General features: G+C 43.6%; 1 protein-coding gene across 1 annotated transcript; it reads right to left on the reverse strand.

Annotated features, from left to right (window-relative positions):
• Positions 1-184: 184 nt before the first annotated feature.
• bzw2 (basic leucine zipper and W2 domains 2) lies at positions 185-27,817 on the reverse strand. Its single transcript, XM_056298903.1, has 11 exons — positions 27,745-27,817; positions 27,150-27,326; positions 20,355-20,458; positions 19,388-19,453; positions 18,584-18,719; positions 15,131-15,240; positions 14,363-14,533; positions 10,389-10,535; positions 5,636-5,774; positions 5,040-5,162; positions 185-1,250 (listed from the first exon to the last, which is right to left on the reverse strand). Exons 1-11 carry the CDS (start codon positions 27,815-27,817, stop codon positions 1,222-1,224), a joined length of 1,275 nt encoding a protein of 424 aa, XP_056154878.1. The 3' UTR covers positions 185-1,221.

Consider the following 27,817-nt stretch of genomic DNA (forward strand, 5'->3'; position numbering starts at 1 on the left):
ACGGAGGAGGTGGTGATTAAGGAAGTGATGTCATATGTACGGCGATTCATTACATCACAGCAACAGTAAAGCAGTTAAGCTGGTGTACCTCATTAACGTGATGAGAGAGAGAGATTAGGAAGCAAAAGCAGCACAACTTGAACTGCAAGGACACAGGAATAGGACTGCTGGTAAAAATGAGTGCAAAAAGCATTTTATTCACATCTGAGAATCTTTTTCTCCCTAGTGCCAAGTTTTCCATGTCCATCCTGCAGCTGGCTCGTCACACTCACATGGCTCTGTGCACCGCCCAGGCCTCCTTATAATGTCCTTACAATGCACCGGCTCGCTACAGAACTACTACTACTACTACTACTACTACTACTACTACTAATGTCTGGAAATAGTCATTACTGTGCAAATTACAGCATCTGTTCTGAAAAACAACCAAGTTTCACTGGGGTTAAGTTTCTTCAGAGACAACTGTCATTATTTTGTCTTGGAACAGGTCATTACTTATTCACTCACTTAAAAACACAAAAAACCCCAATAATTTTGGTAATGAACTGAAACTTAACTGAAAGGAAGATAAAGTTAAAACGTTTGTCAGTTTGCTGTTTATATGCAAGTGTGCAAATCTGCCGCATGCAACAAGGTTTTAAAATGGGAAGGTTACTGTATTTTAACCTTTAAGCATTATTCCAGTGACCCCTTTCTTCAGAGTGGGGACCTGTGGTGCCTGCAGAACATCTAGAACAGGGGGGCCAAACAGAGGTCAGTAATATTTGGATGGTGTCACTCAAATTGTTCTTGGTTTTTGGAATATGTTCTTTACGACACAACTCATCTTATACAGTTGTGCGATCAAGAGGAGGAGACATAACATGGCAGATGGAAACGTCTAACGTTTCCTTTATGAGAGGGTGTGCGTTGCCTGTGGAAATAAAAGTGGGAACATACTTATAAAAACACTTTATTCATAAAAAGACAAAGCGTTGCCAAATTAGATACACAAGCAGGTTTATCAAACGAGAGTGATAATCCCCTGCAGATTACTGGGTCACCTCTTTCATTTTGTAAAGAGAGTCCGTGGCTGGCTGGAGATGGACTTGATGCAGAAGATGATGCTGAGATGCTGGGGATGAGCTCGGCTGCAGTGCTGGACGCGTCGTCTCTACAGAACATGGATGCTCAGCAGAGCTCTGACACGCGCACCTCCCAGTCACCAGCTCCTCGCCTTCTTCAGCCCTCCTCCTCCTCAGACCCGGACTCTGTTCGAAGGGGAAACATAAAGCAAATGAGTTTACTTTGCCATCTGCTGGTCAACAGTAGAACTACAATGCATTTATAAACACGTGTCCAAAGCGGCACCGGGAAACTTTTTAACATATCATTAAATTAATGTTGGTGGAACAGTGTGACGGTGATGGCAGAATGACACGTCCGTCCTTCAGATTAGCTCCTTAAAGCCTGGATTTTGCGCTACATTTTGTCTGCCACTGAGCGTGAAACCTCCCTGGAAATGGGTCACTCTCAATCACGTGACTTCTTCATTGCCCGCGACCAGCTCCGCCATGTTGGAGGACAGCGAGGCCTCAGCAGCTACTGTCCACCCTGCAGTTCTCATGTCGGGCTGTGTTCACAAGAGCCACATTTTAAGTGACAATCGGACAAACGTACGGAAATGAAACGTCGCAGGTGTGATCCACTCTTGGAAAAACAGTTTGCAAAATAACTTTTACAAAGTTCTGGCCTAACGGCACAAAGGATCAGACTGGAAGCAGGGAAGCAGCGCAGGAACTAACCACAGCAAGATGTGAACCACGAGGGCTGTTGTGTAATGGCGCACACCTGGAAACACGTTGTGTCACTCGGACTGCTTTTTTATTCAATTATACAATATGCAGTTATTGCATGAACAGCAGGATATATAGGACAAAGCATACACACAAAGGGAAAGAAAAAGAAAAAAGAAGAAATATACAATGGCTCGGGTCTCATCTCAACAGTTATGGAGGCAAAAATACATTTTCATAAATTGTGTAGGTCTTGATGGCTTTACAATGTTTACTGAATTTAATTGTTTCTATATATTGAAGGCATGTGGCTCTGAAAACAATAAAGTTAGGTTTTTGGGCTAAAAATTTGCTGGTGTGACTATGGTGTCTGCAAAGGAGAAGAATCAGGTTTATCATGAATAGATGATTGGTATCCTTAACATCATTCTTAGTTACTCCAAACAGAACATGCTCTTTCTTAATATCAATGGTAGTAATTTCCCCGAGTACCCAAGTGTTTACATCAGTCCAGAAAATATTGCTAGAAGTGCGTTCCCAAAAAAGATGAATTAAAGATTCTTCAACATGACTACAAAAACTGCAGCTTGGATCAATGTCAGTCTCATACCTGGAAAAGTACATTTTAACAGGGTAACAACGGTGTTTACAACACGTGCAGCGTGGCAGTGACGCCAGCGCGGTGTCCTGTGGTTTTTTGTTAGCTTCGCTAGTTTGTCCACAACAGGACAAGTGATTAAGTGATTGTTCGGTATTGCGTAATTGGTTGATCGCGATAATCGCAGTTTGTTAATAAGCACACACAAAACATGTGGGGGTGACAAATTAATAACGCTTTAATCAGAGAGGACACCAGAATGCCTTTAGCCTCTAGAGGTCGGGTAGCACAGGCGTTAAAGTCACCACGATACTGGTATAATATTATGCAGCAACAGCTCCTGAAAGGGAGCGGCGATAACCACTCCCTGTTAATAAGGACACACACACAACGTGTGGAAACGTGTATTCAATCGCACAAAAACACACGCGGTTTGCGTCCGAGGTGGTCCAAGATCTCAAATCCTCCATTCATTTTAATAGCGAGTAGGCTCGTGGGCGTGCCTCGCGCGAGCATGGACGCCTGGCCAATCCTAGCGCGAGCATGGACGCCTGGCCAATCCTAGCGCTTGAATGCTACACGCGGCGTGTCTTGCCCAGAAACGTAGTGGGTTTCATAATAACGCGAGAATAACCCATACAAGGATTACGTTACAACACACACACACACACACACACACACACACACACACACACACACACACACACACACACACACACACACACACACACACACAATCAAGGCGATCCTCGTTTACAGCGACACGTGTGCCGGCGGCAAGTAACAGACATGGCTGAGTTTAAAGACGGAATTGTTTGCCGCGGGAACGGAGAGACGGACGCGGTCACTGCTGCGGGTCCGACAGACGACGTCGCCCTCGTAAAGACGACCTCACATGAAGGAAACGACAAAGCAGTCGCCGATGAGATGGTTGGCAAACGGGAGCCAGAACAAGGCGACCTCTGGAAGAAAGAAGATGGCGGGAACGATAGCAAAGAGGCAAACAAGTCTAAGGCTCTGTCGGGGTGGAAGGTGGGAGCCCACGGTGACGCAGCGAGGTCAGAGGTTGGCCGGGAGCATCCTGGGATAGTGGAGTGGATGGGGGCCCAGCGGTGCCGTGTTAGATTCGGTGGTTATGAGGAAGAGATGGACCCGACTGCTCTGATGATGCCACAGGCTGTAGAAGAAGCACAGGCAGACAAACGGGTGTGGCAAGTGGGCTCCCGCTGTTGTGCATCCTACTCTGAAGATGGGTTGTACTACCCTGCTGTGGTGGTGTGGATGAAGGGGGACCGCTGCAGGGTGCAGTTTGAAGGCTACGGCAACGAGGAGGAACATAACCTCAGTGACCTACTGTCCCTGGATGAGCTCAAAGGACCACCTTCATCAGCTGGCGACAGATCCTTTGCAGACAGGAAGTCTGACTGGAAGAATAGCGATGAAAGCTTTGGAGGGAGGATAGGAGCCCGCCAAGACATGCTGTCAGCTGACCACCCTGACTCAACCCTGGTACAAGAAAAGACCAGGAGAGGAACCCTCCAGAGGGACTCTGCAGAGATACCCGTCAGATGCCCCAGTATCCCTTTGTCCCTCTTCCCACCAGTACCACCTCTTCCAACCAGAAGCCCCACAGATGGTATGCCCTTCATCCCTCCTGTCTCGACGTTCTCTGCCGGAGGTGACAGGGAGCCGGAGCCTGGCAGCGACCCGGGTGCTGACATGTCCATACTGTCCAGCATACTGCTGTCCTTGTACATGTGTGGATACCGTACCGGCAGTGACATGGCCCAGCAACGGTCCAACCGGAGCACCAGACGTTCTCCGAGCCCCACTGCCAAAGTCAGACGTGAGTACTGAGATGAGAAGAAGCTGGGGATGTCCCACCAAGCTCGCCCAGCTTGTTGTAGCTCTTATCCTTTGGCCCGCATTTTCCCTCACTAGCAAAGAGGCCGTGTGAAGTTTAATACAAGGCCCGACTCGAGCTGTTTACAATTCTTATTTTGCATATTCTGGGTTGAGTCCTGCAAGGGCCTGGTTGGTGTGCTGCTTGTGTTGGGCCTCTTTTTGAGAGCTGTGTTCCGTCGTGTAACATTTCATCTGGTTCTTGCACGTGCTCCGTGTTACATGGACACTTATGATTTACATTATCTTTGCTACTAAGCAGTTTGAAGGCTTCTTTCCCATGTTTGGTTGTCGGACTCATAATTCTCTGATTCCCGTTGGATGGTGTAACTGTTGGCTTGTGGCTCCTCAACAAGACAGCCCGAGCTCCTCTCCTCTCCTTGTGTCCTGCTTTTAGTTTTTGGAGCATTTCAGTTTTCTTTTGAAGTGAGAATGAGCTAGACGGAAAGTGGGAAGAGTGATGAAAATCACAGGTAGTAATTGTGTTGTTTTCATGTTCATCAGATTATTTGGGGGGGGGGAGTTATTGTGTATGAAAAATATACTGTTCATATAAAATCTGTTTTGTAAAAAAAGTGTGAACTCCTCTTCTTCTGTTGAGCTACGGGCTTGTACACAAATACTACATGATGTGTCCTACTGCTATGCAATAACAAAGCCCCACCTTGTCTCGTTGTGACAGTTACGTAATGGACGTCACCGAAATGCCAACACATAGCTGGTGCTGCTCCGCCATAATGACACGTGATTATCAAAGTGCTTGCCTTCTTCAGCATTCTGTAGCCACTCCACGAATTTCTTCATCTGCTCCAAGAAGACACTCTTCCCTTTGGCTGCATGGGCATCTTTATACCACCTCAGTATGGCCTCTTCACTGAGGACATCAGCTGCTCAGAGAGGAACGAGACACACAGGAGTTGTTATTACCATGTTATTAACACATAATGACCGTACCAGTTCTCATCACCATGAACATCACGTCTTCGTTGCTGTGACGACAGATGTAAAAAAACATTTTGATGATTGCAAACGTTAATATGGATGCACCGGTGCACCAAGTACCATATGCTGCAGGTAAGTTCTGCAGCAGCGCAGAACACGGATGGGCAGCATGATCCAGAAGGGGCCGGTGAGGGTGCAGGTCTTTGTTCCAACCAAGCACTTACACACCCGAGTCTATTAGTCAACCAGTAGTGTTTGCTAAGGACGTTGATTTGTAGACTCAGGTGTGTAACTGCTTGTTTGGAACAAAGACCTGCGACCTCACCGGCCCTTTCTGGATCATGCTGCCCATCCCTGCTGTGGAGGAGTTGTGTGTTAATAGTTGACTGCACAGGATGTGAGTGCTTGACTTGCAGACCTTTGTAGAAGAGCACCACAATCTTGGAGAAAGACTTCATGAAGTGGATGTTGTCGTAACAGTACTCCTGGATCTTGAGCAGCAGCACCAGTTCTGACTGACCTTGTGTGCTGAATACAGCCAACAGCGGGGCATAGTGCTGAGGACGGACACACACACACACACACACACACACACACACACACACACACACACACACACACACACACACAAAATTTGACCTTCTCTTAGGATAAGTCCGCTTCCTCAGTCATCAGAATCAGAATCAGAACCATGTTTATTGGCTATGTAGGTTTTCCACTACGTGGAATGTGACTCTGGTTTCATGTCTCTCTCAGTGTACTGAACATAGAATAACAACACTACTACACAACTCTCTCAGTGTACTGAACATAGAATAACAACACTACTACACAACTCTCTCAGTGTACTGAACATAGAATAACAACACTACTACACAACTCTCTCAGTGTACTGAACATAGAATAACAACACTACAACACAACTCTCTCAGTGTACTGAACATAGAATAACAACACTACAACACAACTCTCTCAGTGTACTGAACACAGAATAACAACACTACAACACAACTCTCTCAGTGTACTGAACATAGAATAACAACACTACTACACAACTCTCTCAGTGTACTGAACATAGAATAACAACACTACAACACAACTCTCTCAGTGTACTGAACATAGAATAACAACACTACAACACAACTCTCTCAGTGTACTGAACACAGAATAACAACACTACAACACAACTCTCTCAGTGTACTGAACATAGAATAACAACACTACTACACAACTCTCTCAGTGTACTGAACATAGAATAACAACACTACAACACAACTCTCTCAGTGTACTGAACATAGAATAACAACACTACAACACAACTCTCTCAGTGTACTGAACATAGAATAACAACACTACAACACAACTCTCTTAGTGTACTGAACATAGAATAACAACACTACAGCACAACTCTCAGTGTACTGCACATAGAATAACAACACTACAACACAACTCTCTCAGTGTACTGAACACAGAATAACAACACTACAACACAACTCTCAGTGTACTGAACATAGAATAACAACACTACAACACAACTCTCTCAGTGTACTGAACACAGAATAACAACACTACTACACAACTCTCTCAGTGTACTGAACACAGAATAACAACACTACAACACAACTCTCTCAGTGTACTGCACATAGAATAACAACACTACTACACAACTCTCTCAGTGTACTGAACATAGAATAACAACACTACAATACAACTCTCTCAGTGTACTGAACACAGAATAACAACACTACAACACAACTCTCTCAGTGTACTGAACATAGAATAACAACACTACAACACAACTCTCTCAGTGTACTGAACATAGAATAACAACACTACTACACAACTCTCTCAGTGTACTGAACACAGAATAACAACACTACAACACAACTCTCTCAGTGTACTGAACACAGAATAACAACACTACAACACAACTCTCTCTGTACTGAACACAGAATAGCAACACTTCTACACAACTCTCTCAGTGTACTGAACATAGAATAACAACACTACAACACAACTCTCTCAGTGTACTGCACATAGAATAACAACACTACTACACAACTCTCTCAGTGTACTGAACATAGAATAACAACACTACAATACAACTCTCTCATTGTACTGAACACAGAATAACAACACTACAACACAACTCTCTCTGTACTGAACACAGAATAGCAACACTTCTACACAACTCTCTCAGTGTACTGAACATAGAATAACAACACTACAACACAACTCTCTCAGTGTACTGAACATAGAATAACAACACTACAACACAACTCTCTCAGTGTACTGAACATAGAATAACAACACTACAACACAACTCTCTCAGTGTACTGAACATAGAATAACAACACTACAACACAAGTATCTCAGTGTACTGAACACAGAATAACAACACTACAACACAACTCTCTCAGTGTACTGAACATAGAATAACAACACTACAACACAACTCTCTCAGTGTACTGCACATAGAATAACAACACTACTACACAACTCTCTCAGTGTACTGAACATAGAATAACAACACTACAATACAACTCTCTCATTGTACTGAACACAGAATAACAACACTACAACACAACTCTCTCTGTACTGAACACAGAATAGCAACACTTCTACACAACTCTCTCAGTGTACTGAACATAGAATAACAACACTACAACACAACTCTCTCAGTGTACTGAACATAGAATAACAACACTACAACACAACTCTCTCAGTGTACTGAACATAGAATAACAACACTACAACACAACTCTCTCAGTGTACTGAACATAGAATAACAACACTACAACACAAGTATCTCAGTGTACTGAACACAGAATAACAACACTACAACACAACTCTCTCAGTGTACTGAACATAGAATAACAACACTACAACACAACTCTCTCAGTGTACTGAACATAGAATAACAACACTACAACACAACTCTCTCAGTGTACTGAACACAGAATAACAACACTACTACACAACTCTCTCAGTGTACTGAACATAGAATAACAACACTACAACACAACTCTCTCAGTGTACTGAACATAGAATAACAACACTACAACACAACAAGCTTGACATATACACACAAGAACTGACTTATACAGAGAATATATAAGAGATGCTGAGATACATGTACATGTGCCAGCTTACCGACATACATGCCTGAGGTACATGTACATGACAGAGTGTACCAGTATATGTACAATGTACAGTACAGTATATACAACATGTACAGTCCAGTATATACTACACATGGAGTACAGTATATACAACACATACAGTATATACAACACGTACAGTACAGTATATACAACACGTACAGTACAGTATATACAACATATACAGTGTAGTATATACTACATGTACAGTACAGTATATAGAACATGTACAGTCCAGTATATACTACACATACAGTACAGTATATACAACATGTACAGTACAGTATATACAACATATACAGTATAGTATATACTACATGTACAGTACAGTATATAGAACATGTACAGTCCAGTATATACTACACGTACAGTACAGTATAGACAACATGTACAGTATATACTACATATACAGTATAGTATAAACTACATGTACAGTACAGTATATAGAACATATACAGTACAGTATATACAACATATACAGTATAGTATATACTACATGTACAGTATATACTACACGTACGGTACAGTATATACTACATGTACAGTACAGTATATACAACATGTACAGTATATACTACACGTACAATACAGTATATACAACATGTACAGTACAGTATATACTACACGTACAGTACAGTATATACAACATGTACAGTACAGTATACACAACATGTACAGTCCAGTATATACTACATGTACAGTATATGCTACATGTACAGTGCAGTATATACAACATATACAGTACAGTATATACAACATGTACAGTCCAGTATATACTACATGTACAGTACAGTATATACAACATGTACAGTCCAGTATATACAACATGTACAGTCCAGTATATACTACATGTACAGTACAGTATATACAACATGTACAGTCCAGTATATACAACATGTACAGTCCAGTATATACTACACGTACAGTCCAGTATATACTACACATACAGTACAGTATATACAACATGTACAGTACAGTATATACTACATGTACAGTACAGTATATACAACATGTACAGTCCAGTATATACTACACGTACAGTACAGTATATACAACATGTACAGTACAGTATACACAACATGTACAGTCCAGTATATACAACATGTACAGTCCAGTATATACTACACATACAGTACAGTATATACAACATGTACAGTACAGTATATACTACATGTACAGTACAGTATATACAACATGTTTAGTCCAGTATATACTACACGTACAGTACAGTATATACAACATGTACAGTACAGTATACACAACATGTACAGTCCAGTATATAGTACATGTACAGTATATACTACATGTACAGTATATGGTACATGGTTGGATGTATTGACAGTGTGAAGTGTTCATTTGAATGACGGCCCGCAGAAAGAAACTGGTTTTATATCTGGTTGTTTTGGGGTACAGTGCTCTGTAGCGCCTACCAGAGGGGAGGAGTCGGAACAGGTTGTGACCAGGGTGTGATGGGTCTGCACTGATCTTGCCTGCCTGTTTCCTGACTCTGGAGGTGTGTAAGTCCTGAATGGAGGTCCAAAGGAGTTGGATGAAGTGTAAGTGGACTTGGTATATATCCGTGAAGCCGCCTCTCCTCTACGGAGGACAGGTTGGCACCAGGGACCTTCTCTGCAGGTGGCTGTGTATGGTGGCTGCAGAGGGTGAGGGGTGGGAAAGTTTGCTTTTCAAACCTGCAGTAAAACCCATTTAGGGCCTCAGCCAGCTGCTGGTTCCCAGCAGTGTGTGTGTGTTGGGGGGGGGGGGAGATCTGCTGTAGTTGACCATGTCGTGCAAACCTCTCCAAACCGATGCCGGGTCCTTTCCTACTTTTCAGAGTAGCACCGTTTTGCCACTCCGGTGTCTTTCGTGAGTGTATTTCTGGCTTGTTTGTGCTGTGTCCTATCTCCTGTTCAGCCTTAAGAGTGCTGCACAAAGCAGCACAACACACAAGCCCTCACTTCCAACATGCACACTCGTGTTTCTGCGAGCTACCGTGACGTAGCTTCATACCTTGAGGTGTTTGAGCGCCTGCTCTGTGACCAACTCCTCTTTCTTGTTCCACTCGACGGCGTTCATCAGGCAGGTCCACAGCAAGGTTATCACAGTCTGCTCCTGCAGCTCGTTTCTCTTCATCTCCTCCTTCACATATACTACCATCTAAAACACACACACACACACACACACACACACACACAAGCTTTATAAAGACCATCGGGTAGTCTGTCCCCTGTGAGAAAACACCTTGGTGTGTCTTGATGCTGCTCAATAATCCAGGTAAGAAAACCACAGGGAGGTGAATCAGTTCATCTGGACCCCATGTTTACTGACAGAACCATTACATCATCATCTATAAGAGACCTCCTCACTCACCTGACTGCAGGTACCCCCACCCTTATACACAACACAGTGACTGCAGGTACCCCCACCCTTATACACAATACAGTGACTGCAGGTACCCCCACCCTTATACACAACACAGTGACTGCAGGTGTAGACTGTGGAGTCCTGGCCTGTAGATGGTGTAGACTGTGGAGTCCTGGTCTGTAGATGGTGTAGACTGTGGAGTCCTGGTCTGTAGATGGTGTAGACTGAGGAGTCCTGGCCTGTAGATGGTGTAGACTGTGGAGTCCTGGTCTGACGTGTTAGCTCTTCTGTGTTGTGTCATCCTCTTCACCAGCATTTGTTTAGTTTCCCCAATGTACAAAATCCATCAATCAATCAGATTTCATTTGAAATAAAATCAGTCAGATTTTATTTCACTTTTTATACAAGTCACGACAATCCTCCTGGCCCTTAACAGCTACACTATATTGTTCTGTTTGTGCCGGGGGACCCGGTCCTGCGGGTGGAGCAGCTTCTGACACAGCATGTTTTGGGGTTTGAAAGCAACTGAGATGTGGTGTTTGGAAAATACGCGTCTCAACTGTTCTGAAACTCCCACCACATGCGGGATCACCACTGGTTTACACTTAGACAGCTGGTGTCCTTCTCCTCTCTCTGATCGGCTGGTGGTCTGTCTGGGGTCTTCCTGGCTTTGACCAACGCCCAGTTGGGATAACCACACTTAAGCAGGGCCTGTTTAATGTGGGATCTCTCCCCTTCCCCGGCCGCTGTGTCGGTGGGGACGTTGTCAGCTCGGTGGTCCGGCGTCCTGATGACTCCTAGTTTGTGCTCCAGTGGATGATGAGAGTCGGTGGTCGGTGAAATGTGGTACATCCTGAGATTCAATTTCAACCCAGGTGTTGTCTCCAAATCTGAAACAATCCCAGATAGCAAACTTGCTGTGGCCCGGACCCGTCCCTCACCCGACACTTTCATCCGGCCCACATACCACATCAAATGATGGCACTTGGGCGGTCCACTCCTGTTTGCCAGATCTGGGCCAGAACCAAGCCATAGCAATGCTGCATGTGCCACATATTTGCCAAAGGTGGCCCATATTTGTGTTGTGATATTTGGGCCATATTCACCATTTACCACACGGGCCACTTCAGGGTCACATCCAGACCACATGTTGCCCAGAGCACTGCGCCTTTGCCAGAAAAGATCCACATGTGATTTGCATATTTGGGCCATATTTGCTATTATACATGTGGGCCACTTCAGGCTCACATCTGTTTTGTCAGGGCCAGAAGAAGACCATCAGTGCCGCAACATTGCCTGAAATGGCCCACATCCGGACGTTGTCTGGGATGGCTAGGTGGGTCCCTGGATAGGACATCAGAGCCTCTTTTCCACTTCCTCCACAAACAAGGTGGCCACTAGAGGTGAGACTGGGGAACCCATAGCACACCCACGCCTCTGCCTGTAGTACTGCCCCCTGTATGTGAAGTACGTGGACTGAAGACACAGCTTCAGGAGCAGACACACTTGGCCAGTGTTAAGGGTGGTCCTGTTGCTAAGGGTGGGGTCGTTTTGTAATTTCATACGGACTACCTCCACCGCTTCATCAACAGGAACGCACGTGAAGAGACGTAACATCAAAAGAGCGAGGACTCAAAGAGGCCTTCTATGTGAAAAGGGAATGACCATCCCTGAACCGGGGGGGGGGGGGGGCTAAGAGTATGTATGTCTGTCTTACAATGCTGTGATTGCAACAATCCCCACCCTCTGTGAATAGTAGACACGGCCACTGTAGCTGTAGTTCATGGTTACGGCAATCTGCATGTGAAACCGGTCGTTGTGGGTCTGTAACCGTGGGCTGGTGTAGGTGCGGCAAATGTGTAATCTGTGATATTGGGCTATGCAAATAACATTGACTTGACCAGGTGGAGGGAGCTAGCAGCATGCGGCTAGTTAGCTAGAGCCCCGGGATAGCTGCTTAGCTCTGAGTGGACAGACAACGTGATGGGGACTATAAACTGCTACTTTATTCTATCATACATAACATGGACCACACGATGCCAGGGCTCCACGGCACGACGCCCACCGGTCCTACACGAGCAGTAACACACAGAAACCACCACCTGCACCACCGCCTTGCTTACGGCCACAGCTCCTTCTTATGGACGCCGTCCGAAGCAGCACCGAGAACGGCTCCACGCTGGGTCTTCTTCTTCTTCTTCTTCTTCTTCTTCTTCTTCTTGTCTCGGTTTACTGGCGGATTGCAAACAACATTAAGGTGCATACCGCCACCCACTGTCCAAGAGTGTGTAACACCATGTCATTTTACCATTTAATCCTGTGTGATCCAGTCTTAGTCTTGTTATCATGAGTTCCTCCCTTCTGTTCCTTTCTTTATAGTTCTCTGTTATGACAGGCTTTTGTATTTTGTAATACCCCCTTCCTTTCTGCTCTTCCTCCCAACTTTCCTTCTGCAGTGCCCTGTTTGCTAGTTTATCTGCACACTCATTGCCTTCAGTCCTTCATGTGCTGGTACCCAACACAACTGTACAGCTATACCACCTCGGTGTAGTCTTAGCAGATTATGGTACATTTCTATGATTAAGTCTTCTCTGACAGTTTTTGTTGACTGTATACTTTCCAAGACGGCAACTGAGTCTGTACATATCACCACCCTATCAGGTCTGGCCTCTTCAACCCACTGTGGCCCAATAATGACTGCCACTATTTCTGCTGTATAGACTGATCACTGGTCAGATATTCTTTTGGAAATAGACATAACCCAGGGACGGACACACCAATTCCCACACACCCCTGTTTGCTCTTGGAACAATCTGTGTAGATTTTGAGATAACTGTGATAACTATTACTCGGGTACACACTTGTTTTAACTCCCACTTCATTCATTCACCATTCTCTTTCTTTTCCAGAATACTCGTGTCTGTCTTTACTTCTGGGAACAACTAAGGGGGTACGCTGCTAAATGGGGTGGACCTGGTGAACTCTAAGGCCTCCGTTCCATATGTCCTCACTCTTTCGTCTCTTGCCCATCCAAACCCATACCTCTGGAACTTGGAGTATTCCCAACAATCCTGTAACGTCTTCTCTGTTAGGTTTCCTTCCCCACTTCCTTTTAACCTGACTAGGTTTTCTTCCCCACTTCCTTTTAACCTGACCCAATATGCAAGTGTGAGTTTCTCTCTTCTGAACTGCAGTGGTGTCTCTCCTGCTTCTGTTACTACTGCATTACTGGGGCTGACTAAATGGCTCCTATACATATCCGTAGTGCTCTACACTGTAGTCTATCCACTTTCTGCAACGACGTCTTTGCTGCCGCTCCATATGCTATACAACATAGTCTAGTCTAGTGCGTCACAACAAAACAAAAGGAGGAGCCACCCTGTGGCGCTACTTGGCATTGCAGCACTACTACATTTATATTTACCGGACTGTTACAGGTCGTTATTCTACTGTATTGTTTATAAGGGTGGGGTACCTGCAGTCAGTCGAGACTGAGGAGGTCACTTAGAGGATGGTGAAACGTTTCTACCAATAAACGCTGTGCCCAGATGAACTGATTCAACTTTCTGGGAACTGATAACTTCCTGCATCATCTCATACATGAATGGGCCCGTCAGTACCTCTCTTATGGGGCACTCCTGAGAAAGACGCTCCTGCAGTTCTTTCTGCAGCTCCTTGCGGGTTCCCAGAGACTGCTGCACACGCAAGAAATCAGCCAGCTCCTTCAGGCCAGCCTCAGTGAAGTACTTAGAAAAGTGCTCCACAGTCTGCTTGTTGGCAGGAAACAGCTCCTGAAATCATAATCAAACTGAGAGGTAAACTCTTTTTCATATTACAGCAAATCTTGGAAATTGTTTGACATTGGACACTAAATGGCCTAAAATAAATGTTGGGATCATCTTGATAAAACTCTGCAAATAGGCTGCCACCCCCCCCCCCAAATCGAAATGAATTTAACCATGTGACTCTCCCTCTGGCTGTTTGAAAGCATTTAAACATGCAGAATATTTAAATATGCAGAATCTGTCCCGTACAAGTACTAAAATATGCTGTGCTCCACCTCAGTAAGGTACAACACAGCTCGACTTATACAAAAGTTAGTTAGAGCTCCCCCCATAGCAGCAAATATAGTTAGAACCATCAAACACAGAGGATGGCAGGTAAACACAGAGGATGGCAGGTAAACACAACAACATGGATGGTCCACCCACATACAAATAAGCAGCAATCAGTGTAAGTTCATTAGTGGGCTGGGAATTCCTAAGGAAAGTATTTCTACAGAAGGCAAGGGAGCCATTGTGTGGGTGGTTATCTCATGTGATGCATCGTGTCTATACACCTATGCCTCCTGGGGGAGATGTTTGTGAGCAAGAGGGTCCATTTCTTACCAACAGTCGTTTATCCAGGTTAGCCTTCCTCAGAGCGGAGGTTACAGAGTTGGCATCTTTCTCTGCTATCCATGCCTTGAACATCTTCACAGCAAAGGATGCAGAAATACCTGCAAGATAGTATTCACCACAACGTGCTTGAAGTTCTCATGTGATATAAATACTGGATGACATTACAGATGAATTGTGATTAATAGGGGTGTAAGAAAATATCGATACACTCGAGCATCGCGATATTGTCTTTTGTGATACTGTATCGATCCTCAAAACCACTATATCGATTTTTAATTGTTTACATGTAAAGGTACGTGACAAACATGTTGTGTTGTGTTTGAACCCACGACCGCTAGAGAACAGTGTTGTAATCTATCTTCAGCCATTTGACTCTTCCACTCCAATACAACAACGTAAACTGAGACAGGAAGTAGCATAAGCACAAAGAACACAGGCCTATGAAACCACAATATATCACCTTTCTTATAGTATCACAATATATCACCTTTCTTACAGTATCACAATATATCACCTGTCTTACAGCATCACAATATATCACCTTTCTTATAGTATCACAATATGTCACCTTTCTAACAGCATCACAATATATCACCTTTCTAACAGTATCACAATATATCACCTTTCTAACAGCATCACAATATATCACCTTTCTAACAGCATCACAATATAGCACCTTTCTTACGGTATCACAATATATCACCTTTCTAACAGTATCACAATATAGCACCTTTCTTACAGTATCACAATATAGCACCTTTCTTACAGTATCACAATATATCACCTTTCTAACAGTATCATAATATATCACCTTTCTAACAGTATCACAATATAGCACCTTTCTTACAGTATCACAATATATCACCTTTCTAACAGTATCACAATATAGCACCTTTTTTACAGTATCACAATATAGCACCTTTCTAACAGCATCACAATATAGCACCTTTCTTACAGCATCACAATATATCACCTTTCTTACAGTATCACAATATATCACCTTTCTAACAGCATCACAATATATCACCTTTCTAACTGTATCACAATATATCACCTTTCTAACAGCATCACAATATATCACCTTTCTTACAGTATCACAACTATCACCTTTCTTACAGTATCACAATATAGCACCTTTCTTACAGTATCACAATATATCACCTTTCTAACAGTATCACAATATATCACCTTTCTTACAGTATCACAATATATCACCTTTCTAACAGTATCACAATATATCACCTTTCTAACAGTATCACAATATAGCACCTTTCTTACAGTATCACAATATAGCACCTTTCTAACAGTATCACAATATAGCACCTTTCTTACAGTATCACAATATAGCACCTTTCTAACAGTATCACAATATAGCACCTTTCTTACAGTATCACAATATAGCACCTTTCTTACGGTATCACAATATATCACCTTTCTAACAGTATCACAATATAGCACCTTTCTTACAGTATCACAATATAGCACCTTTCTTAAAGTATCACAATATATCACCTTTCTAACAGTATCATAATATATCACCTTTCTAACAGTATCACAATATAGCACCTTTCTTACAGTATCACAATATAGCACCTTTCTAACAGTATCACAATATAGCACCTTTTTTACAGTATCACAATATAGCACCTTTCTAACAGCATCACAATATAGCACCTTTCTTACAGCATCACAATATATCACCTTTCTTATAGTATCACAATATGTCACCTTTCTAACAGCATCACAATATATCACCTTTCTAACAGTATCACAATATATCACCTTTCTAACAGCATCACAATATATCACCTTTCTAACAGCATCACAATATATCACCTTTCTTACAGTATCACAACTATCACCTTTCTTACAGTATCACAATATAGCACCTTTCTTACAGTATCACAATATATCACCTTTCTAACAGTATCACAATATATCACCTTTCTTACAGTATCACAATATATCACCTTTCTAACAGTATCACAATATATCACCTTTCTAACAGTATCACAATATAGCACCTTTCTTACAGTATCACAATATAGCACCTTTCTAACAGTATCACAATATAGCACCTTTCTTACAGTATCACAATATAGCACCTTTCTAACAGTATCACAATATAGCACCTTTCTTACAGTATCACAATATAGCACCTTTCTTACGGTATCACAATATATCACCTTTCTAACAGTATCACAATATAGCACCTTTCTTACAGTATCACAATATAGCACCTTTCTTACAGTATCACAATATATCACCTTTCTAACAGTATCATAATATATCACCTTTCTAACAGTATCACAATATAGCACCTTTCTTACAGTATCACAATATAGCACCTTTCTAACAGTATCACAATATAGCACCTTTTTTACAGTATCACAATATAGCACCTTTCTAACAGCATCACAATATAGCACCTTTCTTACAGCATCACAATATATCACCTTTCTAACAGCATCACAATATAGCACCTTTCTAACAGTATCACAATATAGCACCTTTCTTACAGTATCACAATATTGCACCTTTCTAACAGTATCACAATATAGCACCTTTCTTACAGTATCACAATATAGCACCTTTCTTACAGCATCACAATATATCACCTTTCTAACAGCATCACAATATATCACCTTTCTTACAGTATCACAACTATCACCTTTCTTACAGTATCACAATATATCACCTTTCTTACAGTATCACAATATATCACCTTTCTTACAGTATCACAATATAGCACCTTTCTAACAGTATCACAATATAGCACCTTTCTTACAGTATCACAATATAGCACCTTTCTTACAGTATCGCGATATATCACCTTTCTTACAGTATCACAATATATCACCTTTCTTACAGTATCACAACTATCACCTTTCTTACAGTATCACAATATAGCACCTTTCTTACAGTATCACAATATAGCACCTTTCTAACAGTATCACAATATAGCACCTTTCTTACAGTATCACAATATAGCACCTTTCTAACAGTATCACAATATAGCACCTTTCTTACAGTATCGCGATATATCACCTTTCTTACAGTATCACAATATATCACCTTTCTTACAGTATCACAATATATCACCTTTCTAACAGCATCACAATATATCACCTTTCTTACAGTATCACAATATATCACCTTTCTTACAGTATCACAATATATCACCTTTCTTACAGTATCACAATATATCACCTTTCTTACAGTATCACAACTATCACCTTTCTTACAGTATCACAATATAGCACCTTTCTAACAGTATCACAATATAGCACCTTTCTTACAGTATCGCGATATATCACCATATATTGAATCATACCCCCTGTATCATGACACGTATGGTCTTACCAGATTCCCGCCAGTACACAGCCCTAGTGATTACAGGGAAGGGCTATCTGACCACATGTAGACTAAAGACAAAGGTACCTTCTTTGACAATGTTGTCACTGAAGAGGCTAGTGAGGATAGGAGGGTTCAGCCCTGTGTTGGCCAACAAGATGCCGGTCAAGATGGCCAGCTTGGTCTGCTCCGACTCACTGAAGGCCTTCAAGAAGAGCAGCAGCTACACCAGAAACAACACATACGTCATGGATGACGAAGCACGAGGTACGGCAAGCCGCTTTACCTTTTTAATCCTCTATTTCGAAAAATTCAAACATGTAAAATCTCTATTTCAACATGTTATTAGATGTCGAAACTGAATTCTTACTAGTGAAAATTTAATTAATACACATCAAAAATGTTCTTACATGTACAAAGAAAACCTTTTATTTCTACATGTAAGAACACAAATTTTACATGTAATAATTAATTACATTTTCACTGGAAAGAATTCAATCACAACATGTAATATTTCCAATTTTAACTTGTTGAAACAGAGGCTTTACATGTAAGAATTAAAGCAATACATCTAAAAATGATTCCCCCAGTGAAATGAAACGGTGAAAAGTCATCATTTCTTACCCTTGAAAGTTGAATTTTCACCTGAAAAAATGTAATTCTTACAAGTACAAATTCTGTTTTGAGATACTAAAATATAATTTTTCCCTGTGAAATTTCCATTTGTACCAACATGCTCCAACATGTCCAAAACAGTGGATTAAAAGCTAAAGCGGCTTGCTGCACATGAGGCGACAACTAGAGATGACTATGATTAGTGAACTGCTGTGCGACATTGCCGTGTGTTCACAGGCACGACTAGTCACCATTCTAACTTTGTGAGAACTTCACCTTTTTGATTTCCTCCTCAAAGGCCTTCTCGAGATATTTGTATCTCCTGATGAGCTTATTGAAAACCTGCCATTGCAAAATGAGAATATTGAAAAAATTAGTCCGGTTTAGTCATTCCCCCCTTTTTCTCCTCAATTGTACTTGGCCAATCACCCCACTCTTCCGAGCCATCCCGGTCACTGCTCCACCCCCTCTTCCAACCCGGGGAGGGCTGCAGACTACCACATGCCTCCTCCGATACACGTGGAGTCACCAGCTGCTTCTTTTCACCTGACAGTGAGGAGTTTCGCCAGGGGGAGGATCACACTATTTCTCCTAGTTCCCCCTCCCCCTGAACCGGCGCCCTGACCAACCACAGGAGGTGCTAGTGCAGTAACCACGGGCCTCATTCATCAATACACGTACAAATTTGTTCCTACACAACCACAGATTTTCTTCGCCCTCCAAACTGTCTGCAAGGTAGTAGCCTCGTGGTTATCTGTAATCCCTTCCCCCTAACATCGATTGTCTACCTTTTGCAATGATCAATCAGTCAGGCTTGCAAAGACATCACTGTTAGCCGATTGGTGTCTAAATTCAGGGGTTAGCCAGGGTCTACACTTGCTGCCAGACAAACCTCAGGGCTAAAAAAGCCCACGGGTGGGTAAGCGCAAATTTGTACGTATGAACGATTGATGAATGAGGCCCCAGGACACATACCCACATCCGGCTTCCCACCCGCAGACAATTGTGTCTGTAGGGACTCCCGACCAAGCCGGAGATAACACGGGGATTTGAACCGGCGTTCCCCGTACTGGTAGGCAATGGAATAGACTGCTATGCTACCCGGATGCCCCTGGTTAAGTCATTTTATAAGTAGAGTTCTCCACATCAAGTGACCAGAAGATTGAAGTGTCCCTGCACATCTGAACCCCCTCTTGCTACGACGAGCTGGGGGTTGCTGTTGGCGGTGTGGTCTGGGGTCTACCTGAGCATGGAGGCGTAGAGCAGCATGACTCTCCTCCGTGGTGAACACACAGTGGGCCGTCACCTTACTCTTGTCACCCTCATCGATGCGCGTCCCTCCAGGAGCTGTTAACAGTGAATGTGGGATTAAAGGTTAACCTTGACTCATAAACGACACATAACATGGGGTTTAGATATCTTACATTTAACCGCTCTGCAGTGTTTGTCCATTTTTGTAACACTGGAGCTTAAAGTGTTGTTAATTGGTCCACTTGTAACAGTAAATACATGTAGCTGATGTGCCACTGTGGGACTTGATTTGCTGTAACCCTTTTTGTTTCCTCTTGTCGATGGTTGATGACCTGATCACCAGTAGATACCTTCCCTTTCAAGCTGTAAAATGTTCTGCTAGTGAGCCATCACTAAACCTCATTTCACTAATATGTGATTCGATAAGAAATATACGTACAATTCAAATACGTTTTTTTCATGCCCCCAGTCATGACAGTCTTTAGCTGTTTCAGTCAAACGACAACATGTGGGCCTCCACTTCAGCCTGCTACCATCTCTATCCTTACTGTTCTCCACTTCAGCCTGCTACCACCTCTATCCTTACTGTTCTCCACTTCAGCTTCCTACCACCTCTATCCTTACTGTTCTCCACTTCAGCCTGCTACCACCTCTATTCTTCATGTTCCCCACTTCAGCTTCCTACCACCTCTATCCTTACTGTTCTCCACTTCAGCCTGCTACCACCTCTATCCTTACTGTTCTCCACTTCAACCTGCTACCACCTCTATCCTTACTGTTCTCCACTTCAGCTTCCTACCACCTCTATCCTTACTGTTCTCCACTTCAGCCTGCTACCATCTCTATCCTTACTGTTCTCCACTTCAGCCTGCTACCACCTCTATCCTTACTGTTCTCCACTTCAACCTGCTACCACCTCTATCCTTACTGTTCTCCACTTCAGCCTGCTACCATCTCTATCCTTACTGTTCTCCACTTCAGCCTGCTACCACCTCTATCCTTACTGTTCTCCACTTCAGCTTCTTACCACCTCTATCCTTACTGTTCTCCACTTCAGCTTCCTACCACCTCTATCCTTACTGTTCTCCACTTCAGCTTCCTACCACCTCTATCCTTACTGTTCTCCACTTCAGCCTGCTACCATCTCTATCCTTACTGTTCTCCACTTCAGCCTGCTACCATCTCTATCCTTACTGTTCTCCACTTCAGCTTCTTACCACCTCTATCCTTACTGTTCTCCACTTCAGCTTCCTACCACCTCTATCCTTACTGTTCTCCACTTCAGCCTGCTACCACCTCTATCCTTACTGTTCTCCACTTCAGCCTGCTACCACCTCTATCCTTACTGTTCTCCACTTCAGCTTCCTACCACCTCTATCCTTACTGTTCTCCACTTCAGCTTCCTACCACCTCTATCCTTACTGTTCTCCACTTCAGCCTGCTACCACCTCTATCCTTACTGTTCTCCACTTCAGCCTGCTTCCACCTCTATCCTTCCTGTTCTCCACTTCAGCCTGCTACCATCTCTATCCTTACTGTTCTCCACTTCAGCTTCCTACCACCTCTATCCTTACTGTTCTCCACTTCAGCCCGCTACCACCTCTATCCTTACTGTTCTCCACTTCAACCTGCTACCACCTCTATCCTTACTGTTCTCCACTTCAGCCTGCTACCACCTCTATCCTTACTGTTCTCCACTTCAGCCTGCTACCACCTCTATCCTTACTGTTCTCCACTTCAGCCTGCTACCATCTCTATCCTTACTGTTCTCCACTTCAGCTTCCTACCACCTCTATCCTTACTGTTCTCCACTTCAGCCCGCTACCACCTCTATCCTTACTGTTCTCCACTTCAACCTGCTACCACCTCTATCCTTACTGTTCTCCACTTCAGCCCGCTACCACCTCTATCCTTACTGTTCTCCACTTCAGCCTGCTACCACCTCTATCCTTACTGTTCTCCACTTCAGCCCGCTACCACCTCTATCCTTACTGTTCTCCACTTCAGCCTGCTACCATCTCTATCTTTACTGTTCTCCACTTCAGCTTCCTACCACCTCTATTCTTACTGTTCTCCACTTCAGCCTGCTACCTGCTCTATCCTTACTGTTCTCCACTTCAGCTTCCTACCACCTCTATTCTTACTGTTCTCCACTTCAGCCTGCTACCACCTCTATCCTTACTGTTCTCCACTTCAGCTTCCTACCACCTCTATCCTTACTGTTCTCCACTTCAGCTTCCTACCACCTCTATCCTTACTGTTCTCCACTTCAGCTTCCTACCACCTATCCTTACTGTTCTCCACTTCAGCCTGCTACCACCTCTATCCTTACTGTTCTCCACTTCAGCCTGCTACCACCTCTATCCTTACTGTTCTCCACTTCAGCCTGCTACCACCTCTATCCTTACTGTTCTCCACTTCAGCCTGCTACCACCTCTATCCTTACTGTTCTCCGCTTCAGCTTCCTACCACCTCTATCCTTACTGTTCTCCACTTCAGCTTTCTACCACCTCTTTCCTTACTGTTCTCCACTTCAGCTTCCTACCACCTCTATCCTTACTGTTCTCCACTTCAGCCTACTACCACCTCTATCCTTACTGTTCTCCACTTCAGCCTGCTTCCACCTCTATGCTTCCTGTTCTCCACTTCAGCTTCCTACCATCTCTATCCCTACTGTTCTCCACTTCAGCCTGTTACCACCTCTATCCTTACTGTTCTCCAATTCAGCCTGCTACCACCTCTATCCTTACTGTTCATCACTTCAGCCTGCTACCATCTCTATCCTTACTGTTCTCCACTTCAGCTTCCTACCACCTCTATCCTTACTGTTCTCCACTTCAGCTTCCTACCACCTCTATCCTTACTGTTCTCCACTTCAACCTGCTACCACCTCTATCCTTACTGTTCTCCACTTCAGCCTGCTACCACCTCTATCCTTACTGTTCTCCACTTCAGCCTGCTACCATCTCTATTCTTACTGTTCTCCACTTCAGCCTCCTACCACCTCTATTCTTACTGTTCTCCACTTCAGCCTGCTACCACCTCTATCCTTACTGTTCTCCACTTCAGCTTCCTACCAGCTCTATTCTTACTGTTCTCCACTTCAGCCTGCTACCACCTCTATCCTTACTGTTCTCCACTTCAGCTTCCTACCACCTCTATCCTTACTGTTCTCCACTTCAGCTTTCTACCACCTCTTTCCTTACTGTTCTCCACTTCAGCTTCCTACCACCTCTATCCTTACTGTTCTCCACTTCAGCTTCCTACCATCTCTATCCCTACTGTTCTCCACTTCAGCTTCCTACCACCTCTATCCTTACTGTTCTCCACTTCAGCTTCCTACCACCTCTATCCTTACTGTTCTCCACTTCAACCTGCTACCACCTCTATCCTTACTGTTCTCCAGCCATGATGTGCAGACAGCAGTTTAAAGGTAAAAAGTTAAGGAAAGAAACCAACACCAGAAGTACATTTTCACAAACCAGGAACGTGACTTGGTGTTTCGCTCAAACCTTTTTTGTTTCTTTTTTTTTGCGCAACAATTTTTATATAAATAACTGTATAAGAATAGTGCCAATGTCAGGTAAATCTTAACAAAGTATATTTGTACATTCCAACAGGAAAAAAGCTGCACTGATTGTAGTTTTATCTGTTGTTGGAGCCGTAATTTACTATACTCTCACTTGACCCAGTGTACCACTCTAAGACAATGTTATTACCACTGTGATTATCTCTACCAAATATGTAGTTTTATATCTGGTGTTTTTTGAGTTTAAAGATTTTTTAAGCAGTTGAAGAAGGAAGACTGTTGTGTGGAGTTCAGGCAGGAGGTAAGACAGGCACTGGGTGGTAGTGAAGAGTTGCTGGATGGCTGGGCAACCACTGCAGAAATAGTGAGGGAGACAGCTAGGAAGGTACTTGGTGTGTCACCAGGACAGAGGAAGGAAGACAAGGACACTTGGTGGTGGAATGAGGAAGTACAGCAAAGTATACAGAGGAAGAGGTTGGTAAAGAGGAAGTGGGATAGTAAGAGAGATGAAGAAAGTAGACAGGACTACAAGGAGAGGCAGCGTAAAGCAAAGAGAGAGGTGGCAAAGGCAAAGGAAAAGGTGTATGGTGAGTTGTACGACAGGTTAGACACTAAGGAAGGAGAAAAGGACTTGTACCGATTGGCTAGACAGAGGGACCGAGCTGCAAAGGATGTGCAGCAAGTTAGGGCGATCAAGGATAGAGATGGAAATGTGCTGACAAGCGAGGAGAGTGTGCTGAGAAGGTGGAAGGAATACTTTGAGGGGCTGATGAATGAAGAAAATGAGAGAGAGAGAAGGTTGGATGATGTAGGGATAGTGAATCAGGAAGTTCAGCGGATTAGCAAGGAGGAAGTAAGGGCAGCTATGAAGAGGATGAAGAGTGGAAAGGCAGTTGGTCCTGATGACATACCTGTGGAGGCATGGAGATGTTTAGGAGAGATGGCAGTAGAGTTTTTAACTAGATTGTTTAACACAATCCTGGAAAGTGAGAGGATGCATGAGGAGTGGTGAAGAAGCATACCGGTACCGATTTTCAAGAACAAGGGCGATGTGCAGAACTGTAGCAACTACAGAGATATAAAGTTGATCAGCCACAGCATGAAGATTTGGGAAAGATTAATAGAAGCTAGGTTAAGAGGAGAGGTGATGATCAGCGAGCAGCAGTATGGGTTCATGCCATGAAAGAGCACCACAGATGCGATGTTTGCTTTGAGAATGTTGACGGAGAAGTGAGAGAGGAGGTGTGGTATTGTATGATGAAGTCGGGAGTGGCAGAGAAGTATGTAGGAGTGGTGCAGGATATGTATGAGGGAAGTGTGACAGTGGTGAGGTGTGCGGTTGGAATGACAGATGGGTTCAAGGTGGAGGTGGGATTATATCAAGGATCGGCTCTGAGCCCTTTCTTGTTTACAATGGTGATGGACAGGTTGACGGATGATATCAGGCAGGAGTCTCCATAGACGATGATGTTCGTGGATGATATTGTGATCTGTAGTGAGAGTAGAGTGCAGGTGGAGGAGAGCCTGGAGAGGTGGAGGTATGCACTGGAGAGAAGAGGAATGAAAGTCAGTAGGAGCAAGACGGAATACCTATGCGTGAACGAGAGGGAGGACAGTGGAATGGTCAGGATGCAAGGAGTGGAGGTGATGAAGGTGGATGAGTTTAAATACTTGGGGTCAACTGTCCAAAGTAATGGGGAGTGCAGGAGAGAGGTGAAGAAGAGAGTGCAGGCAGGGTGGAGTGGGTGGAGAAGAGTGTCAGGAGTGATTTGTGACAGAAGGGTACCAGCAAGAGTTAAAGGGAAGGTTTACAAGATGGTAGTGAGACCAGCTATGTTGTATGGTCTGGAGACAGTGGCACTGATGAAAAGACAGGAGGTGGAGCTGGAGGTGGCAGAGATGAAGATGATAAGATTTTCATCGGGAGTGATGAAGAAGGACAGGATTAGGAACGAGTATATTAGAGGGACAGCTCAGGTTGGACGGTTTGGAGACAAAGCAAGAGAGGCGATATTGAGATGGTTTGGACATGTGTGGAGGAGAGATGCTGGGTATACTGGGAGAAGGATGCTGAATATGGAGCTGCCAGGGAAGAGGAGAAGAGGAAGGCCAAAGAGGAGGTTTATGGATGTGGTGAGGGAGGACATGCAGGTGGTTGGTGTGACTGAGGAAGATGCAGAGGACAGGAAGAGATGGAAACGGATGATCTGCTGTGGCGACCCCTAACGGGAGCAGCCGAAAGTAGTAGTAGTAGTAGTAGTAGTAGTAGAACATGAAGCAGAGAAGGAAGTGAAGCAATCTGATGTGAAGGATTTCCTTAAACTTTCTCCAAAATGTAAAGAATTCAGGTTCAACATAGAATTGACAATAATTGAAAAACAGCACAGCTAATATGATAATCTAGATAGATATGCCAGAAAAGTTGAATGAGTTCATCTGGACATAAAGTTTAGTGGGAAACGTTTCGTCACTCATCTAAGTGACCTCTTCAGTCTCAACTGTGACTGCAGGTATCCCACCCTTATAAACAATACAGCTGCATAACAACCGAAATGGGTGATCTAACACCGGTTTCATGTGCACATGCCGTGACCATTAATTAGCGTTACATAACCACGTGTACTATTCTCAGAGGATTGGGGTATAGCAGTAATCAAAGCCGAGACTGACAAAGTCGCTTAGATGAGTGCTGAAATATTTTCCCATCAAACTTTGTGTCCAAACGAGCTGGATCAAATTTTCTGAGGTTTCTACACCTGGATTATTGAGTGTGTATCAAAACTAGATAGACATGGATTTCAACGATCCCTCCATATTACCCACAACTTGTTCTTGCCATTAAAATGTCATCCCGGTCGATAATAATGGTTAGACAGCTCAAATGTAAGACAAGCCCTCTGCAGTGAGTGGACAGGAGGCGATATCTCTGATTTTGGAGAATTACTATATTATTCTGGCAAAGCCAGTCCTGATCTCCTTGTCCTTGTGTGAGTGAACAGCACCTCTTGGATATGGCTGATCTGTCATTCAGACAGGACAGTTCAGGACTACATGGACGCTGCTGCAGAACGGAGCAGGCTTTTACAACATCTGCTACCCCAACCCTGCTCCCTGTGTCCCTCCCTACAGAAGGTGTAGCTTGTGGTAAAAAGGTTCGCGTACCCTCCAGCTATCCAGACAGAGATTTTGATTCATCTGAGTCACATGCAGCCATCAGTGATTAACAGAACCAGTCCAGACAGTTACAAATAAACTCACCAAGCATGCTTCCTGCAATAAGGATGTCAAAGAGTGTGTCGGCATAGCGTCGGTAGTCCAGCCGCGAGCCTGCCACATCTAGAAACTTGGCTACAGCATCCAGATCCCCGCCTGCTTCATTGAGGCCCACAACAATTGTGTCTCGGAAAACTGTGGGCTCGAACTTCTCTTTTTCATCTGGAGAGAGGAGAGAAGGAGGTATTCACGTCGGTGCCATTAACATCCCCGATAAAGCTGCTGTAGACTCATGCAAAAGTGCCGCAGCTGCTAATCCAAAACCGAACACCAGGAACAGGCACGATGGTCAAGTTGATGTTCGGACACTTGTGTGCTTATTGTGACCTGTAAGACAGAACCGTGTCTGTGTGGGACAGGGTTAAGCTTCTCTGCCTAATCCATTGAAGATTTTTTCCCTCACAAAGCCAGCATAGTTAATTCCTCCTAATAGACTTTGTATTAAGTAAAATGAGACTAATTGGTCCTGTTCTCGTATGCAGGTGGACTGCATTTGGCATGACGTCTCGCTTGAATGTATTATTTTCAAAAGGGAAAGTCATCAGAATAAATTTCTTGATTCAATCAAATAATATCCAACCCTGGATCTTTTTTTGCTGAAGCTGAACTAATTTGTTCTTCTCTTTGTCCCTACGGACACCCACTTCTTCCAT

The sequence above is a fragment of the Lampris incognitus genome, chromosome 18 (genome assembly GCF_029633865.1).
Source record: "Lampris incognitus isolate fLamInc1 chromosome 18, fLamInc1.hap2, whole genome shotgun sequence".
Taxonomy (NCBI): Eukaryota; Metazoa; Chordata; class Actinopteri; order Lampriformes; family Lampridae; genus Lampris; species Lampris incognitus.